Raw genomic sequence first — 21,662 nt, 5'->3', positions numbered from 1 at the left:
ATCATTAGACTTATAGGTCCAGATTCCTGTTGATGTGGAAGCTTTGGAAAGGGTGCAGAGGGGATTTACTAGGATGTTTCCTGGTATGCAGGGAAGGTCTTATGAGGAAAGGCTGAGGGACTTGAGGCTGTTTTCATTAGAGAGAAGAAGGTTGAGAGGGGACTTAATTGAAACATATATAAAATAATCAGAGGGTTAGATAGGGTAGATAGGGAGAGCCTTTTTCTTAGGATGGTGATGGCGAGCACGAGGGGGCACAGCTTTAAATTGAGGGGTGAAAGATAAAGGACAGATGTCAAAGGTAGTTTCTTTACTCAGAGAGTAGTAAGGGAATGGAACGCTTTGCCTGCAACGGTTGTAGATTCGCCAACTTTAAGTACATTTAAGTCATCATTGGACAAGCATATGGACGTACATGGAATAGTGTAGGTCAGATGGGCTTGAGATCAGTATGACAGGTCGGCACAACATCGAAGGCCGAAGGGCCTGTACTGTGCTGTAATGTTCTATGTTCTATGAATTGAAATTCATTTGTCTGTTGTGGTGGGATTCAAACTCAGGTACCTGGAGCATTACCTGGGTCTCTGGATCATTTGAGGAGGAATTATATAACTGCACCATGACAGCAAGGGAAGAGTCTGGCATTGTAGCCCAGTCCAGTCCATGGGCTGCATGTGCATACAACAGCATCACAGTAATATTTGATGGTGCAGAATTGAAGTACAGCGATGTTCTGTTAGTGGAGATGTACTTAGAGGGTTCTTAGATGCTGGCTGTTATCACATGCCAATGTATGTGCTTGTGAAGCGTGCCTTGAGATTTTGTGGACCACTGCCCAATGTGAGGGACCTCTGAACAAGTGGTTTACTGTATTAACTAGGTACTTGTTCTGATTTCCCTGGCATACTTTCTTGGTGTCTAAGTTGTTTGGCATATTTGGTCAGCTAGGAAGCTGAATGACGTTCATTTAACAAGCCATAATCCTCCTTAATTGTCCTAACAAGAAACTCCCTGCTTCGCTTGTCAAAAGCATAAAAGATGGAGTTGAGTGTTCTTTTGGTTCACAGGTAGTAGCACTAGATTTAAACTGGAAGGCCCAGGGTCACATCTAATCTGCTCCAGAAGATGAGTCATAATACATCTGAAGAGGTTGATTTAAAAAAAATTTAAACAATGGAGCGGTATACTGTTGACATTGAGATCAGTCTCATCAGATTTCTCTTCTGATTGTACCACAGATATCGCCACAGCCATGTCACACAGACCTCTGTCAAATTCCATTCACTGTTCTCCTCTTAGCAGTTTCTTTATTAGATTCTGGACCTTTTCAGTATAGAGGAAGGCCCTTCAGCCCATTGTACCCATGCTGCTTGTCAAGTACATATCTACGCTAACCACATTTTCCATAGCTTTGTCTGCTGTAGTATTTCCTGTGTTCATCTAAATAGTTCTAAAATGCGTGGGTACTGAGACAGTATATATTGCTGCTTCTGAGTGTCACTGGTGCAGAGATTTGAGTGTTTGTGGATGTGGGTTCCAATCAAGCAGGCTGCTTTGACCTCCATGGTCTCAAGCTTCATGTTAGAGCTACATTCATCAAGGCAGATGGGTAGTATTGGGAGGTGGGAGATGGATAGTGGCGATACTTTGGGGAGTCAGGAGGTGAAGATTGCTGTTCAGTTCAGTTGCTGGTCATGAGAATTCCCAAGATGTTGGTAATGGGGCATTCAGTGATGGTACTGCCATTGATTATCAAAGGATCAGACATTCTTTTGTTGAAAATGATCATTGTCCGGCACAAGCGTGATTTGCATGTTACTTGTCACTTGGCCCTAGTTTGGATATTGTCTTGCATGTTCATCAGTGAAAAGAGACACAACGTAATCATTAAGCTCCTCTGTCATCTCTCAGTTCCCCATTATATATCTCCCGACTTTTAATGGTCTCACATTTGTCTTAGTAAAATGTTTCTTTTTTGTCAATGTGTATAAGATTTTACTGACCATTTTGAGATTTTCCCCTCCTTTTCAATTTCTTGGTCCTGCTTTGCTTGTATTCTTAAAACCTTCCCAATCCTCAGATGTATTATTATTTCTGGTCATTTTATAAGCTTTTTCTTTTAATCTTCTCCAATCATGTACTTCTTTTGTAAGCCATGGTTGACAACTTTTTTTTGAGTTTTTGTACCTTAAGGAAGTATAATTGCTGTAAGCCATGTAATAAGCTTTGAAGACTGTTAGGTCTTGCCTTTTAATATATTTTTCCAGCCCTGTTCAGTCAACTTGTGCTTTGTTTTCGTAATTCACCTGTATTAATATTTAACACCCTTGCTTCAGACTGACCCACTTCACTTACAAACATAATGTAAATTCCGATCATATTGTGGCCCCTCATCCCCTTAGGTTGTTTTACACCAAGATTGTAACTTAGTCTTTTGTCATTACATAACAGCAGATCAAAAGTAGCCTGCGCTGTAGTTGATTCCTCAAAATGTTGTTCTAACAAAAAAAAACATCTCTACCACATTCCAGAACCTTGTTCTTCATAGCTTTCGGGCTTAATTGATTTTCCCAGTTTTTGCAAATTGAAGTCACTTTTATGTTGCACATGCTACCAACTTCTCTCATCTCTTGACTTATTACCATGCCCCAAGCCACCACTATTGTTTATAGGCCTAAAAATAGTTTCAGTCAATGCCTCTGAGATAGTAGGACTGCAGATGCCGGAGAACCTGATATAATAAGGTGTGGAGCTGGATGAACACTGCAGGCCAAGCAGCATCAGAGGAGCAGGAAAGCTGACGTTTCGGGTCTAGACCCTTTTCAGAAATGAAGCAGGGTCTAGGCCTGAAACGTCAGCTTTCCTGCTCCTGAGATGCTGCTTGGCCTGCTGTGTTCATCCAGCTCCACACCTTATTATCTCTCTTCAACCAATGCCTGTTGCTCCATGCTGTTTCTGAGCTCTACCAAACAGATTCCACACATTGTCCTTCTGATCTGAGATCCTCCCTCACTAATGCACCGACCCTGTCTCATCCTATCATGCAAGTTGTACCTCTTTTTCCTTCTGTCCGCCTTTCTGAAACATTGAATATCGTTAAATATTCAGTTCTTAGTCCTAGATGTCATGTAGCCATGTTCCTGTAATAGCAGTTCTACCATAACCATGTATCTCTGTTTGTGCCTCTAAATCATCTGCCTTGTTCTGAATGGTACGCACATTTGTTTCGAGAACCCATAATTGCAATTACTGACTTTGAGGTCCTGCTTTTCTCAATTCTTCCTTATTCCCCAAGATTTGCTTTCATGCACTCATCCCTCTTCCTACCAATGTCTGTTGGTAGTTGGCCTAGGCCTGAAACATCATCCTTCCTGCTCCTCTGATGCTGCTTCGCCTGCTGTGTCCATCTGGCTCTACACCTTTTAATCTCAGATTCTCCAGCATCTGAAGCAATTTCCTATGTTGCCGGATAGGTGTCAGTGTTGTAGCTGTACTGAAAGAATGTGGCTAGGGGAGTGGTTAGTTCTGGAGCACACGTTTTCAGTACTGTTGCCAGAATGATGTCAAGGCTCACAGCCTTTGCAATATCCACTGCCTTCAACTGTTTCTTGGTATCATATTGAAAAATATCTCGGCAAGGCAATATGGAACCAACTCGTCTGTGAGCAAATTTCATATCGAACTTGTGAACAGTCAGGTTTCATGAGGGGAATGGAATTGTTGACAGTGACTTCCCAAGGTTTAACTAAATAAATATATGGCTTCTTCAACTCCAAATGGTTGGCCAAACTACCTAATAACAGTTGTTGTGGGGTTTGGGAGACTTGCTAGAGAAGTAAAGACTAGTTTAGTCAGTGTTAAAATGGAAATAGGCCCCATGTCTGTAGCAATAGCACCTTTGGATTGCAAGTTGCTGTGATGGATGGTATCTTCAACTTTCTGAATTTTTTAAAAATTCGTGACAATTGTCCATGATATGTGAGAAAACAGTTGCTCAATGGGCTACATGTGTCGATTTTTAAAAAGTTCCTCCTGTTGATTTTCATGGTGATGACTGGTGACACCAGCACAAGGTTAAAAAACTTCTGTGACCAATACGATAGGAAAGCTAAAAAAAAACAATAGGCCTCTTTTGAAGGTTGACAATCTGTGGCCCAGATGATGCTATGAGCTCTTTGTTGCAGCGCATGAAATCATCCAAAACTCTTGAGAATTCTGAAGACTTCCAGCCAATCTTTTATCTCTTATATAATTTTGTTTGGACCTTAAAACTCCTGTAATTGGGCTTTAAAACTGCAAAATAAATCCCTGTTTATACCCTATAGAGGAACGAGCCATCTTCTGCAGCGATTAAGTCATCATCGTCTCTGTTTTCAATGCATGAAATTTCAAACTACTTTTAAACTGTCATTGTTTTAATTTTATTAAGACCATATTTGAGTGATTTCAGCTGAAATTTAATCAAGGAGCTCAAACAAAATTCAGACAATATTCAAGTTTTGCTTATTACATCATTCGAACCCTTCAACTAGCCGCTTTCTCACTGCCAACTGTCAAACATTTACGGCTATGAACACGTAGTGCAGTGGAGTTTTTTTTTCTCCATCTTTTATGTGTGACCTTTTGCAGATGCTGACAATCCCGGGGACCACTTGTTCTAACTTCCAAAAGATAGTGTTAGCTACCCAAATTTCAGCAGAAACGTTAGTTGTATATAACAACTGAAATAAACCAACAAATACAGAGCTACGGAGCCCAGGATTCTTGAGACAGCATGTTCATGGCCAGGTCCCAGACAACCAGGCATTTGATTACTTCATGCATCTCAGTTTGAAACCCTATGACTTAGCAGGGTGAGGAAATGAGAAAATGAGAAACATGAAAGGGAAATTTAACTCTACTAATGAGTATTTATACAAATACCTCCCTGGTTTTCTTTTATTGTAAAGGAACAGTCAATTGCCAAACTTTTCATTTCTAAACCATTCTGCCGTGACGTTATCTGTAGATGACATCATCGCAATGAAACAAAGAATGGCCTTTTTTCTTAGCCAGAGAACATTATGTTGAATTTCCTGATAAACTAACAAGAGTGGAAAGGGCATATGTTGTTACTGATGCACGAATTGGCCAGCAACTCATGGCAAAGACTTTTTTCTTTCTCATTTCCTATTTTTTCTCTTAACCCAGTCTTACCTTCTCTCTCTCCCTCTCCCTCTCCCTCTCTGATAAACATTTGGCCCAAATTTGAAGATAATATCCTATTATAGAAGTTATATCTATTACAGTTCAATCAAGTGAGACCTTTGGAACTAAAATAGTGTTTGCAATATTTGACCTGTTTTGAAGCTATTGCTCTAGCTCTTCGATGCTTTTTAATTCTTATGCAGGATTTTAAATTTAGATTGTAGATGACACCAAATTTGGTGGCATAGTAGACAGTGAAGAAGGTTTTCTAAGATTCCAAAGGACTCTGGATTAAATTGGTCATTGGGCTCTTCTTTAGGGCAGCACGGTGGCTCAGTGGTTAGCACTGCAGCCTCACGGCACCAGGGACCCAGGTTCGTTTCCAACCTCGGGCGACTGTCTGTGTGGATTTTGCACATTCTCCCTGAGTCTGCATGGGCTTCCTCCCACAATCCAAAGATGCGCAGGCTAGGTGGATTGGCCATGCTAAATTGCCCGTAATGTTGAGGGGTGTGTGGGTTATAGTGGGATGGTCTGGATGGGATGCTTCAAGGGGTGGTGTGGACTTGTTGGGCCGAAGGGCCTGTTTCCACACCGTAGGGAATCTAATCTAATCTAAAATGGAAGATGCAGCTCAGTCTGGATAAATGTGAGCTGTTGCATTTGGTACAACAAACAAAGGTAAGGCTTGTACAATTAATGGCCTGGCCTTGGGTAGTGTTGTAGAACAGAGGGACCTATGGGTGCAGGTACATAATTCTTTGAAGTTTCTGTCGCAGAAAGACAGGATGGTTAAAAAGGCATTTGGCACATTTACCTTCATTGCTCAGGCTTTTGAGTATAGGAGATGGGAGGTCATGTTGTGGTTGTACAGGACATTGGTAAGGCCTCTTCCGGAGTAGTGTGACCAGTTCTGGTCATCCAGTTATAAGAAATATATTGTTAAATAAGGGAGGGCTCAGAAGAGATTTACCAGGATCTTGCTGGGTATTGAAAGTTTGAGTTATAAAAAAAGGCTGGATAGGCTGGGATTTCTTTCACTGGAGTGTAGAAGATTGAGAAGCGACTTGATAGAAGTTTATTAAATAATGAGAGGTAAAGATAGAAATAATGGCAGTTGTCTTTGCCCTAGGATGGGGGATTTCAAGAGTAGGGAGCTAATTTTGAAGGTGAGAGGAGAGAGATTTAAAAAAGACATGAGGGGCAAATGTTTTTTTTCTGCAGAGGGTGGTTCGCATGTGGAATGAACTTTCTGAGGAAGTGGTGGATGTGAGTACGATAACAACATTTGAAAGACATTTGGAAAGATACATGAATAGGGAATGTTTGGAGGGATATGGACCAGGAGCAGGCTAGTGGGACAGGTTAGTTTGGGATTATGTTCAGCATGGACTGGTTGGACTGAAGGGTCTGTTTCTGAGCCCGATGACTCTGTGTGTTTACTCTTCAGCGTGTCATGAAGATTTTTGTTCTGTTTTATTCATGGTGTCACTGGCTTGGCTGGCCTTTATTGTTTGTTCCTAATTGTCTCGAGGGCATTTAAGAGTCAACAACATCTGTGTGGGTGTTAAGTCTTTCGTAGGCCAGACTGCTAAAGCTGGTATCAGAGATAGTAGGAACTGTAGATGCTGGAGAATCCGAGATAACAAGGCGTACAGCTGGATGAACACAGCAGGCCAAGCCACATCAGAGGAGCAGGAAGGCTGATGGTTCAGGCCTGGACCCTTCTTCAGAAATGGGGGAGGGGAAGGGGGTTCTGCAATAAATAGGGAGAGAGCAGGAGGCGGGTAGAAGACGGATAGAGGAGAAGATAGGTGGAGAGGAGACAGACAGGTCAAAGAGGTGGGGATGGAGCCAGTAAAGGTGAGTGTCGGTGGGGAGGTAGGTAGGAGATAGGCCAACCCCGGGAGGACAGAAAGGTCAAGAGGGCGGGATGAGATTAGTAGGTAGGAGATGGGAGTAGGTCTTGAGGTAGGAGGAGGGGATAGCTGGGAGGAAAGACAGGTAAGGGAGGCAGAGACGAGCTGGGCTGGAGTCCAGCTGGAGTCTGAAGAAGGGTCTAGGCCTGAACGGTCGGCTTTCCTGTTCCTCCTGATGTTGCCTAGCCTGCTGTGTTCATCCAGCTTTACACCCGGTAAAGCTGATAAATTTCTTACCCTGAAGGACCAGATGGATTTTGACAACATTTGGGAGTGGTAAAATGGTTATTGTTTTCATTTTATTCCAGCTGTCTACTTAATTTTCCTTTTACCTTATGCTGTGGCGGGAGTTGAACCCACATCTCTGCAGTATGAGGCTGGGATTCTGAATTACTTGTCCAATGACCTTATTACTGTGCTATTACCGGCACTTTAGTGTACAAATAAAAGCACGAGATTTCCTTCCCTAGGCCTATACATATCTTGAACTCTTATATCTCCTTTAAATTGACTGAAAACCATTTTCATGACAAAGCTGACCCAATATGTTCTTTGGTCTAAAGAAGTAGAGCCCTTATGGATATAGATTGTTGTCACTGCCTACATTTGCAAAAAGCTGTACCACAGAGGATTGTTTCCAGTGCATCACTGGTGATCTAAAATTGACTGTGATCATGAAACCTCGGAAGAAAATTATTTTTGACGGTATAGATCTGAACAACATACTTCTAAGTAGCCTGGGAGAAGCCTTTTATTCCAACAGTGCTTGTACACGTCTTCTGACATTCCTCACATTGAAGTGGAACATATAGAATTTTCTAACAACCAGGAATGTGAAGTAATGTAGTGCACAATGTATTGTTGGGCTCCAGATGGTTGAAGAAATAAAATTACCTCTGCTTTCAAGAAGGAACTGCCCTGATTTGCTGTCATAACTTCAATGCAAAATTTGTGATATTAGCCGTCCGACTCCTGAAGGAGCCAAGCTATAATTTGCGTTTCTACCGTGTTTTTTCTGAATTCAGGGACTTGTTAAAGCCAATTTCATACTTCTGAAGTGTAAGAACTGTTGTAATTTAGGAAATGTTGCAGCCAAGTTCTGCACAGTGAGGTCTCTAAAACAGCAAATGAGATATATCTGTATTTGTGATGTTTGTTAAGGCATAAATATTAAAGTACCTTTGTACTGAATTCCCTTTGCAAGAAATGACAACTTTCTGTCAACTTTCCTCATTGTGAGGATTATGAATCTGTGGACTTCTTTATCACAGAAGGCTGTCATGGCTGTGTCATTAAGTATCTCCAAGGCTGAGATAGACAAATTTTTAATCAATGAGGAAACCGAGAGCTATGGGCAAAAACAGAAATGGAGTTGATGATTATCAAATCAGACATAATCTAATTGAATGAAAGAACTGACTCGATGGGCTGCATAGCTTATTTATGCTGCTATGTCTTATTCATGTGGATGTGTGTTAACTATTATGATTCTTGTACTGAGTCACTGAGATACCTCACTATCTCCAGACACTTCAGTTTTTTTATTTGGATGGTGTATTTTTTACTTATTATTTCTGTTAAAATGAACAATTTCATATTTCCTCACATCGACTTCACTTGCCAAATCCTTGTCCAATTTTTTGATCTAAGCTTGTTGCATATCAGCATTGATCTATTTTTATGAAGCAGCTTAAGAATAGTCTTTCTTCAAATGTGTCTTTAAAACCCGAATGTATCCAAGAAACTAGGCGATTTGCAGCATAAATTAAATTGTTTGTACGGTGGAGGTTTACAAAGGAGAAAGAATGCATTAAGCCATTGGCTATAGCAGATAATGGGCAAGTCTTTAAAACAAAATGAATGTTTTTGACTTGTTGTTTGGGACAGTGAAGGGAGTAAGTTACCTCCGTGAAAGAATTTATTTTGTGGATCCTCCAGACCATGAACTATTTTTTTAGAGCCCTGCAGATTTTTGAAATAAAACTGAGAAAGTCTAAACCTGCAGTTATGTGAGGGCTCAAGTAAGAAATATTTATAGTTCATAGGACTGGAATTGAGAAGAAATAGTTAAGCCAATCTTACTGATTAGACAGCCATGAAAAATTTCTCTGTATTTTGATCAACTGTAAAGTGATGGTGTTGGCAAGTTGGAGTTTTGTTTTGCTGTGTTTCAAGATGTTTCAAACTGTGTTACGTGTAAGAACCTTGTTTAGTTCATTTTGTTCATTTCTTTTGTGCAATAAACTTCTGTTTGTATTGCAAATCTGAAACCATGTATGCTTCAACCAAAGGCCACTACATGAAGAAAAAAACTTTATCAAGCCGGATTTCATTCTGCGTACTGACTTGTTCAGCAGTGACATTAGCTAGTATCATAACAGTGTTCTCTTCATAACTTACTTTCCTATCTATATTTGAGCCATTAGCATATTTATTAACCGTGGCTCCAGTCCATTCATCCAAGTCATTTTAAAAAAAATTGTGAAAGATTGAGGCTTCAGCACTGATCCTTGGTGAACAATACTTGTTACATCATACCAATCCGAAAATGACCGAATTATCTTCACTCTCTTGGTCTTGTTAGCTGTCCAATCTTCTGCCCATGCCAATATGTCAACCCACACACAATTATCTTTCATTTTCCGCAATAACGTTTAATGTGGTACCTTATCAAATTCCTTCTAGAAATCAAAGTAATGTACATTTGCCAGGTTCCTCCTTGCCCTCAGTACACGATAATTCCTCAAGATAATATGTTGGTGAAGTATGCTATCTCTTTAAGTAAACCATGTTGACTCTGCCTGATTAATTTGAACCTTTCTACATTTCCTGCTATAATTACCTATAGCTTCTAATACTATCCCAGTGCCAGATATTACGCTAACTGACCTGTAGTTTTCTCGCTTTTTGAATAAAGGAGTTACTTTTGACATCTTCCAATCTAATGGAATATTGGAAGTTTTGTAAAGTCAAAACCAATCTGTCAACGAGCTAAGTAACCACTTCATTGAAGATACTAGGACAAAGTCACTGTGAGGACTTTTAAGCCTAAAGCTCCAACAACTTACTAAATATTACTTGCCGAAGATTGCAATTTTCTTGAATTTTCCCTCCTTTCCATTCCCTAAGTTACAAGTATTTCTGGAATGTTTCACCCGTCCTCAATATTAACACTGACACAAAATACCCATTTCCTTTATTTGCTATCTCCTTATTTTTGAGTAATGCCAAAACTCACTTTCTATAGAACCAACACTCACCTTGTCAATTCCTTTCTTTTATAAGTATTTGTAGAATCTCTTACTCATTATTTTCTATATTTCTGGCTAGTTTTCTCTTGTACTCGAATTTTTCCCTTTTTAATAATCTTGCAGTCATTCTTCGGACAGGAAATAGAACATAGTAATCTCTGACCTGCCATCTATTTTATTCTTTAAGTTTAATACTGCTTTAAATATTTCTGGTTAACCATGGATGATGGGTCTGTCCAGTAAGTTGTTTTCCTTTCACATTGCACTGCAAAAATCTTGTTTATTCTGAAGTGCCTTCCACTGTATCTCTATTGACTTGTCTTTCACCTAATTTGCCCGTTCCCTTTAGTTTTTTCATGCCCACATAATTGCCCTTCCTTAAGTTTAAGGTATGAGTCTTGCATTCACTCTTCTCTCCCTCCAACTTGAATCATATTCTCACTACCTCTGCCTCGTGAGCCTTCACTACTTTTGTTTAAATATTGTCCACCTGTGGGCGTTGTTTGCATGGTCAACATTTATTGCCCTTTAAAAATTATTCACGAGATGCTCGACATGAGCTACTTTCATGAAATAAGCTACTGAGGAGCTTGAAAAGGGATTTGAATAGTAATTTGCTTGTGAAGTGGATTATATGTTTTATATTGAGATAGTCAAATAAGGGTCACTGCAATTCCTTCATTATTAGGGGAAAACGGAGTGTAATGTTTGCAGAAGTGGGATAGAATTATAGAGTGAGAGGTAACAAGGGGTAGAGCTGGATGAACACAGCGGGGCAAGTGGCATCGTTGGAGCAGGCAAAATACAAGATAATTCTGGATATATTTCAATACCTTTGGCAAATGGTGTTTAAATCTTATTACTGTTGATTAAACAACTGTTGTCCGTCTATTTCTGACACCTCTCAGAACAGATTATAGGCATTAATATTGGATTCCGATTCAACTATTAAAATTTTGTCTTCAAGTAAGTTTGTGGTCAGTTAACCACTAGAGGGAACTGTTTAAAGTCTGAAAGTAAAGAGGTGCAGCAATCTTATGGCCATTATTTTAATATAGGCATGAACCTGTTGTTTTGAAGATAGTTTGAAATATTGCTTTTGGTTTAGAGGAAATGGAAATTATGAGAGAATAAAGTATCAGTTTTCCATATTTCAAGTAGTATATTTGCTTTGATATTGATTCAGTTCCAAATCTCCTGAGGTGTTGAAAGGTTCAGAAAATTTGTGGGTGATCTTCAATACAAGGGGTACTTGGAATTCCTTATAGGACTTATGAGCAAGATGACACCATTCAAACAGACCATGGCTGATCTGGTTGTGATCTTAATCTTGTATTCTTGTCTCGGAGATAATGGGAACTGCAGATGCTGGAGAATCCAAGATAACAAAGTGTGCAGCTGGATGAACACAGCAGGCCAAGTAGCATCTCAGGAGCACGGCTGCTTGGCCTGCTGTGTTCCTCCAGCTTCACACTTTGTTATCTTGTATTCTTGTCTGTTCTTCAGTAGCCCCTAACTTCCTTGTCCATCAACTCCATATCCCTTGAAAATCTTTTGGCTTGATTACAGTAGACTGAGGAAATATGGAAGAATGTGGAGCATGGATCTGCTGTAAAGAACATCAACATCTGTGGAATTCCAGTGTTTCTACCTGGTCCTGTTTGGGATTGACCTCAGTAAATCTATTGTCTGCAAAATACCTTTGTATTAAAACTTGTAGATTCTTAATTCATGCTCGTTCATATTATTCTAGGACCGGTACAGAATATTTCAATTGTATTTAAGTGTAAATATTAGGCATGAAATGAGGGATTCATTTTTGTCCGCTCTTAGAATTATGAAACCATGTTTAAGAAATCAGCCATGCAGTTTATAAAAGGGTGAATTTATACTATGTTCCTGAGTACTTTATCAACTGAGAATGTGGCCAAAGTAAATGAATAGATGCTAAAACAGATCTAGAAGGTTAGGTACATTTGGATCATATTTGGTTTAAGCAATAATTAAGTTCAATAAGGCAAATGAGGGTTACTGTCCTTAATATCAAAGCAGCAGTTGGCTGTGTGTGCCATAAAGTAGATTTTGCAGAATTGGAATCAATGGGAATCAGGGCAAAACTCTGCCCTGGTTAGAGTCATACCTAGCACAAAGTTGGTTGTATAGGACCAGTCATCAGGCACAAGATATCAGTGCAGGAGGAATGTAGGGTAGTTTCTTTGGTCCAACCATCCTGAAACAGATTGTGTCCTACTGCAGCAAGATCTCCATGGCATCCAGACTTGGGCAGTTAAGTAGCAAGTAATAGTTGTGCCATATAAATGCCTGTCAATATATAATGTGCAAGAAACAATCCAACCAATCCCCTTTGACAGTCAATCACATTACCATCATTGAATCCACTACTCTCAATATTCTGGCCAGAACTGAACAACACCAACTTCTAAATATTGTGACGATAAAAGTAGGTCATATGATAGAAATTCAGTAGTATGCAAATCCCCTCTTGCCTTCCCAAAATCTGACAACGTCAGTAAGGCACAGATAGGATTATAGTGCAACATTTTCCAGTTTCCTGTTTGCGAGCAGCTCCAACAACACTCAAGAAGGTCCATGCCATGGTGGACAGTGCAGCCTCTCGATTAATATTCCATCTAACACCTTTCGCCTTCATTCCCCCCACTACCTTTGCATATTGGCAGGTACTTGTGTGTAGTTGTATCATCTACTAGATGTACAAGGCTACAAGACCACGTCTACAAGGCACCTTCAACAGCACCTTCCAAACCCAAGACCCCTACTGCCTAGAGAGGCAAGACAATCAGATGTTTAGGAACACCATGACCTGCAAATTCCCCTCAAGGCCACACACCACTTGACTTGTTGCAAGTGCATCCACTGTTGCTGGGTCAAAATCCTCTGTGTTCCTAAAAGTACTGTGAGTCTTTCTGTACAACGTGAAGTGCAGTACTTCAAGAAAGCAACTCATCACCTTCTCAAGGACAATAGGAGATGGGCATTGAAGACTGGCCTCAGTGTCTACATCTAACAAGTACTTCAAACAAAAATGAATTACAGCTAGTGACTGAAAGCACTGTTTATCGGAAAAGTATATCCTCTTAAAATGCTTCGGTATCAGTGATGTTCAGTTGCTTTTGTAGTGTACAATAAAAGTGGCAGCCAATTTCCATCCTGCAAGCTCTCTCACTTCCGTGTGACCTCTTGTAACTGCTTTGCACCAACTTGGGCATGGTGCAATGTAGAAAAAAAAGATTCTCCACAATCTGCTTCGTCGAATAACATTGCCATTAGAACATTAATAAGTCTTTACCCAGGTGTAATGTTTTGTTCAAATGTCACATGAATGTACAGCACAAAACAAGGTTATTGGCCTATGTTGGTGTTTCTGCACCACATGAACCTCTTCCCCTTTATCATCTAATTAACTCGATATGTGAAACCTTTAATTCTTTTCTCCCTTGATTTTATCTGCCTGAATTATCTGAACACGAGTTGGAAAGCTATTAAAGAAGCATTAAGCTTAGACTTTTTAGTGAACTTTCCGTTACAAATGCCACTGTGTGAAATACATTGATTCATGAAAACTACATAGGTTGTTAAAGTCATGGAGGACTTAGGATAGCAATTATTGTAAACTAAATACAGCTTAAATAAAGTTTCTTCAAATTTAAATTCATTAAACTCACAACGATCCATCATTTCAGTAGGATTTTTTTTGCTGTCTGATAAACGAAAATCTAAGGAGAATTTGGACTCTGCCCCCATTTGTCGGATATGAAAAGCCATCTTAAGCGTTGAAATCATAGATTTTGCTGCCTTAGTTAGTTCCCACTAAAGGATTAAGAGATTCTTTTGTGTGTGGAGGGTTTCCTTTAGAGCAAATTCCCAATAAATTCACTATTCTTAGAATAAACTCAATTCTCTCTCCCTTCCCTCCCCCCTTTCCCCTTGGAATCTATCTGTCTAGCCTGGGAGTTGACATTTATAGGCTGGTAGACATTTCTTTAGTTTTTTGTTAAGTCTGAACTGTTGTGACAAGCTTTCATAGCATAAGCACTGTATAAATCTTGTCATAAGAGATGTATGCTTTTCCTCAGTGTATGAATGGTAATGACATTGAAACCAGTAGGTGTGTGGAAGAGATCCTGCATTCAGAGTGGGATAATAAACTATGATAATACACTTTAGCAATGGACATCTACTTTTGGCTTCAGCGGATTATTTTTCCTTGATGCAGGCAGTGGAAAAATCCGATGACACCAATTCATGAAATTTTGATTGGCTGTTTTCATTTTCCAAAGAAAATAAATTTTCTAAAAGACTTGATGATTGTTTCTTACAGTAAGATAGTTCAGAGTGGCTCATTATGTTTCCTGTACAAAGTCATGGAAATATGGTCAGGTAAGTAGCTGCTCTCTTGCAGTGGCCTGGCAGATTTTGAAAAATTAGCCTCAGCTATTATAGATTCAGTACTTGAATTAATATATTTACAAAAAAAAAGTTCAACCACCTTGTAAGAAGTAAAAAGAAAAAATCCTATGACTTTGCTAGTTGTTGCAGGGCATTACTAAAGAGCAATTATCTTTTTGCATTTGTGAAATGTGAGTGCTGTTGGTACAGCAAGAATTTATTGACCATGTTTAATTATACTTGACAATGTCGAGGTGAGCCACTGCAGGTCATGGCCTTGCTAAACCATGGTACTGTTTGGATGCAGTTTCCAGGATTTTGACCCAGTTACTGACATGAGGATTAAGGTGTAAATGTATTTTAACCAGTTGATTAGTTATTTCATGTGAAAACAGAGTACTGCAAATGCTGGAAATATGAAGCAAGCACAGATAATGCTGGAGAAACTTAGCAGGTCTGGCATCATCTGTAGGGAGAAGCAGAATTAACATTTCAAGTCCAGTGAGGCTCATCTTCAGAGTTCTCGCTCATGCTTATTGGTATGTTTAGTATGCTTTTACAACACAATGTCTTCTTGATAGAAATATGTCGAGAAAGAACTAAAAATTGCAACAGCCAAAAAATTGTAATCATTTAATCCTCATTGCTTGCAGGAGTAACATTGCGGGGTGTCTGATTTAATACCACTGCTCTAGAAAGGGAGGGGGACAAACCAGGAAACTTACAATCCAGTAGACCCAATATCAGTGGCAGGGATAAAAGCAGAACATGCTGGAAAACCACATAAAAATCATATAGTCTCAAAATGGTAATTCAGTTATGTTTCCCAAATGCATTCAGATCCTGCTGAGTTTCTCCAGCACTTCCTGTTTTTATTTTAGATTTCCATATTTTCCTTTGAACCAGTGGTAGGGCAGTTGTTTCAGTGCAATCTTTGGTTCTCAGCCTGCCCATGACTGGAAATTGTTTCTCTATGCTTACTTTGGCTAAGGCTGACATGACCTTTTGAACCTCTGTGTCCAATTTACTGTCCACTTTCTCTTCTCTAAGGGCGATATCCCAATTTCTGCTGCCTACTTATACAACAAGAGTCTTCTGTCCCTGGAGCCATTCTTGTTAGTTGTCTCTGAAGATTTTACATGCTTCCTAATGAGAACTGACAGATTTTTAAATTTGAGGCAAAACCATACTTTAACAAGGTTTTCCATAACATCCTTATTTTTGTACTTAATGCCTCTATTTTTTCAGGCCCAGGATGCTGTATTTAACCACATTCTCAATCTTCTGCCACCCTTCAAAAATTTGTGTAAATATGGTCCTAAGTCTGTATATTTCTGTACTCCCATCAGCATTGCGTCCTTCATTTTGTTTCACCTTTCTTCATTCTTCTCAACAAAATGTGGTATTGCACATTTCTCTGCATTAAATGTTATCTGCCCTGTCTCCTCCCATTTTCATCAGACCTCTTGAACCCTGTCACTATCATGTGTGGTTCATAGTTAAGTGTCATCTACAAATTTTGAAATTGTACCGTTAATATTATGGCTCACAGAGATAGTGCACTGGAAATCAAGCCTCATCATTCCCAGAATCAACATAAAAGTTGACAATTTTATAAAGTATGCCAAGTTTCTAAATTTACCTGACTATCATCGATTGATTGATATATTGTCACAAAATGGTGAAAAGCTTTGTTTACCAGTTGTACAAGCAAAGGATGTACAGATCAAAAAACTTCGATAAATGCATACAGGTCACATTGCGCAGGGCATACGCTAGGTGAGATCAAGACCCAAGTTCATAGAAAGCACGGATCAGATTTCTGTACTGAGCAAGAATTGCTATTTAATAAAAATCGTTAGGTGATAGCTACAGGGAAATAGTTACAAACTGTTGGCACATGGTACTATTGATGAAAACTCTAATTTCCTCATAAAGCGCCACCTTAAACACACTCACACTTGCACCCACACTGGTGCACGCACGCACACATTAATGCACATGCAGAAGCTTATGGATGGAGGGATATATATTTGTAGAATCTCTTATGCTTTATTTTTATAGTTCTGGCTTGTTTTCTATTGTACTCAAATTATTCCCTTCTTAATAATCTTACGTCATTCTTTGGGCAGGAAGTAAAACATAGTAATCTCTGACCTGCCATCTATTTTGTTCTTTAAGTTTGATACCACTTTAAATATTTCTGATTAACCATAGATGTTGGTCTGTCCAATAAGTTGTTTTCCTTTCTCATTGCAATGCAAATATCTTGTTTATTCTGAAGTATTCCCTGAAGTACCTTCCACTGCATCTCTATTGACTTGTCCTTCACCTAGGGAAAAAGAAACTAGAAAGACAGTTCAGTCTTCTCTCTGATAACACGGTTTGAAGCTGGATGAACACAGCAGACCAAGTAGCGTCAGAGGAGCAGGAAAGCTTGATGTTTTGGGTCGGGACCCTTCTTGCGACTGGGAGGTGCACTTGTTTATTGTGAACTGAGCGTAGATGTTCCGCAAAGCAGTCCCCAAGCCTCCGCTTGGTTTCCCCAGAAACCTACTAACCTCATCCCGCCCCCTTGATCTGTCCATCCTCCCCGGCCTGACCTATCCCCTCCCTACTCCCCAACTATACTCACCTCTACAGTCTCCATCCCCGCCCCTTTAACTTGTCCGTCTCCTCTCCACTTATCTTCTCCTCTATCCTTCTTCAATCCGCCTCCCCTTCTCTCCCTATTTATTTCAGAACCCTCTCCCCATCCCCTTTTCTGAAGAAGGTCTAGGCCCAAAATGCCAGCTTTGGTGCTCCTAAGATGCTGCTTGGCCTGCTGTGTTCATCCAGTTCCACACTTTGTTATCTCGGATTCTCTAGCATCTGCAGTTCCCATTATCTCCTTCGGTTCCAAATCATCTTGCAAATTGCACTCCAATTACTGCGTATTCAAAATGATTATTTACACAATGTTTTGCATGGTTTTCAAAACTGCAGTTACTCTTTCAAGCACTAGTTTCAAGACAGCTCTTTCATATTTTAGTTACCAGTTTTTTTTTCAGAGCACAAAGTTAAGCAGTATCAGTCTTTACAATATCTGTCATGAAAAGCCAAGGTCCCAGTACCGGTCCTTGACAGACCATAGTCAATGGCTTCCTCCGGTCTGAAAAAAGAATTCTCTCTTCACTGTTTTCTGGATTCCTCTCACTCAACCAACTTCATCTTCGTGCAACTACTTTCCCTTTAATTCATGGGTTAAACTGCTAAAATAATATTATCTGGCCATTATCGCATTGACTTCAAATGACTTTATTGTAGGCAAATTGACGGAATCTTTTCCTACGTTAAAAAGTGGCAACCATTCAAAAGTACTTAATTGGCTGTAAAGTGCTTGGGGATGTTCTGAGGTCATGAGAAATTCTAGAGAAGAGTTAGTCTTCTCCTGCTTTTGCACAGATTTGATGGAGCTGCCAAATTTATAACTTTATTCTTATCAGTTAAATGCATTCTGATGTAATGCACTATTACTTCTCTTGGAGCTCCATGTGTGAGTATCTCTAAGTCTTGGAAACTTGTGATTTAGTTGTGGATAATATTTGGAAATGTCATGTATGATTATTTCACTCTACAGATGTGGACAAATTGTTGTGTTTGAATGTTTTCCATAGGGTGATTCAGTCCAAATGGTGGATGAAAGTCCCTTCGCTGACTCTTCCACATTGGAACAGAAAACTAGTAATATTGGTGGAACCACAGGATGTATAAGTTTATGGATGCAGTGGATGTTGCCTAAAGTTACTATTAACTTGTTTGCTCAGGAACCTAGCAGTAAAGGCACAGGTGAGAAATATAATTTACTGCATCTTTGAGTAAGGAGTGCATAATTCCCTAAACCCATCGTAAGTGCCATTTTCAAAGGAATTCCAGTTTTTCACAGAAATGTAGGTATTAAAACTGTGAACATGTAATCAGTGTCCTTTATGGCAGTTTTTAAGAATATGGCTACCAGCGAATTGGAAGGCTGTTTTACTTCTTGAGTGGTTTTCTTTCTCCATGATCTCAAATTACTCTGACAAGCCGCAACACTGATAGGACATGATGATGTTTTTGCCCCGTTTTTCTCTAAACATCTGCATCTGACTTTGAAGAGGAGAACCACAATTAAAATTGAGTACCTGTTCATAGAGAGAGAAGTTAAAGAAACACCAGGGCTGCTGTCAACATATTTAGCAGTATTAGAAAATCCCTGGGAACAAATGGCCCTTTTTTCTGCCATTCAAGAAATGATGCATTTGTAATTGTTTTCAAATTCAGCCAGTAGAAGGGAGGAGAGATTTTCTGAGTTTACATGTGTCCTTTTAATTGGGACATTTTCCAGAGAAATCTGACATATACTGTTTTGCATTAAAGTTTCAAACATACACAATAGATAGACGGGTAAACATCAGATGACCCATCACATATGATAGATGTAGCATCATAATTAAATGTGTCCTTCCTTCCCCCCCTTTCTCCTCCCATGCCCTATGTTTGTAGGCCTATGTAATCTCCTGGGAAAGGACAAATGTATTAGGAATATTAAAGTAACAAACACACTTGGGAATATTATTCTCTAACCCTCTCAAATTATGAACACCAATCCAGGAGATCACATAGAGCCAATATTCTCCGTAAGACTCTGAGCTGCTGGGTCCTTTTGAGTTTGTCTGGCATTTACTTATTTCAGGGATGGGTTGGAATTGATTTTAAAAAATCTTAAAGGTTTTGATAAACTTTCAAAATCTGCTGACATTTTCAGCAGAAACTGTTGTTGTGCAGTGTTCATTCGTTGGTGTCACCTTTTTCCCAGAAGGTTGCAGTCCATGCCTCTGTGTTCGATGGAGTTTAGAAGGTGGGTGATCTCATTGAAACTTATGGAATACTGAGAGGCCTGGATAGAGAGGACATGGAGAAAAGTTTTCCATATAGGGTGTGAGGATACAGCTTCAGAGTGAACTGAGATGAGGAGGAATTTCTTCAGCCAGAGGGTGGTGAATCTGTGAAACTCGTTGTCACAGAAAGCTTTAAAGGCCAAATCATTGGGTGTAGTCATGACAGAGATAGGTTCTTGATTATTAAAGGCAGCACGAATTAAAAGGGAGAAGGCAAGGGAGTGGGATTGATGAATATATCAAAAGATCAAATGCAGAGAAGACTCAATGGGCCGATTGGCCTAATTCTGCTTCTGTAACTTATGGTCTTATGGATCTCTGTCTCTGTCTGAACTGTGCAGCACTAACACATCCACACTGGCCAAGTGTGTCCAGCCCATTATTGCTGTAATCCATTTTCCCCTCATTGGATTGTGAAGAATCACAAAGACCAACTTTGTAGAGTGGAATCTCTACTTCTTAAAAACTTCTCACATTGATGTGTTTTTGGAACTCTATATCATGTTGAAACAACACTATGAGTCATCAGACCCCTGCTAGATGCCCAGTTAATTAATCTTCAGCTTCTTTTCAAGAATTACCTCTGAAACTTTGTGTTGAGGTACCAATTTTTTTTCAGATAATAAAATTCTTCAATTACCATTTCAGATATTTGTGTTGTTGGCGAACTTGAAGACCTGAGTGCTTCAGTTGATATTCAAGATGTTTACACAAAGGTGAAGTGCAAAGTAGGCAGCTTCAATATTGATCACTACAAGAGCAGGTAAAATAATCATGTCCTTAAGGTACATGTTGTCATTTTGTAGAATCAGTAATGTGAAAATGTTCATACGTGCTGCTGTCTGAGGCATTGATAAAAATGTTTTATCCGAAATATAATTTCAGAAAACATGTGAATTAAGAGCAGTATTAGACCAATAAGCCCCTTGGGCCTACTCCACATTCAGTGCAATCGTGGTTGATCTGATTGCTCCATGTTCCTGCCAACCTCTTATGACCTTTCACTCCCTTGCTTATCAGAAAGCTGACTAGAAATATTCCAAGACTCTGCTTCCACCACTTGTTGAGGAAGAGAGTTCCAAAATCATGGTGCCTGAGAAAAACATTGTTTTCATCTCTGTCATAAATGCCTCACTTCCTATTTTTAAATAGTGACCCAGTTCAGTATTTCCCTCAAGAAGAGACACATGTACTCTGTCAAGTCCCCTCATTATTTTATTTGTTTCAGTCAATTTGCCTCTTACTCCTATTAATACCAGCAGACGTAAACCTAATCTGTGCTAAGTTTTCTCAAGAGATAGCATTCCATTTCAGGATTTAGTCCAGTAAGCATTCTCTGAAATGCTTCTATGTCTTTATAGCCTTACTTAAAACAAAAAAAAATCAGCACAATGCAGTCATCCTAATATGCTGTCCGTGATGCCATGCATCATCAAAGCTTAATTTCCCCACTTTTGAAATCAATGCCTCTCACAATAAGCATTCTGTTTGCCTACCTAATTTCTTGTTTTATCTGCATGATAATCTTTTGTAATTAATGCGCTCATACTGCCAAATCTCTCTCTATTGCTTAACTCTGTTGACCGCTTATCATTTATATGATAATACTTCTTTCTCGTTCTTTCTGTCCAAAATGGACAATTTCTCATTTCCCCACATTGCGTCCTAGTTGCCAGATCTTTGTCCATCACTTAACATATATATCCCTTTGCAGGCTCCTTATGTCCCCTTCACAACTTACTTTCCTCCCTATCTTTATGTTCATCAGCAAATTTAGCAACATTAGTCTCCCTAATCCAAATCATTTAAATATATTGCAAAATAATTGAGGCCTAGTACTGATCCCTGTGGCATACCACTCATTATATTTTGCGAATCAGAAAATATCCCACTTATCCCTCTTCTGTTTCCTGTCAACTCGGAGAAATTCTATCCATACTAATCAGCTTCTCCATATA

At 39.4% G+C, this 21,662-nt stretch overlaps 1 protein-coding gene across 2 annotated transcripts in view; it reads left to right on the top strand.

The window, feature by feature from the left end:
• LOC125451670 (intermembrane lipid transfer protein VPS13B-like) overlaps positions 1–21,662 on the top strand; it is a 907,633-nt gene that overhangs the window by 583,167 nt on the left and 302,804 nt on the right. For both annotated transcript variants that reach the window (XM_048529130.2, XM_048529131.1), the window contains exons 26-27: positions 18,442–18,613; positions 20,353–20,467. In XM_048529130.2, the coding sequence (XP_048385087.1) occupies positions 18,442–18,613; positions 20,353–20,467 (287 nt within the window). The remainder of the gene's footprint in view (positions 1–18,441; positions 18,614–20,352; positions 20,468–21,662) is intronic.

This window comes from Stegostoma tigrinum, chromosome 5 (assembly GCF_030684315.1).
Source record: "Stegostoma tigrinum isolate sSteTig4 chromosome 5, sSteTig4.hap1, whole genome shotgun sequence".
Classification (NCBI taxonomy): Eukaryota; Metazoa; Chordata; class Chondrichthyes; order Orectolobiformes; family Stegostomatidae; genus Stegostoma; species Stegostoma tigrinum.
The sequence above is the reverse complement of the archived record's forward strand: the minus strand, read 5'-3'. Positions and strand labels throughout refer to the sequence as shown.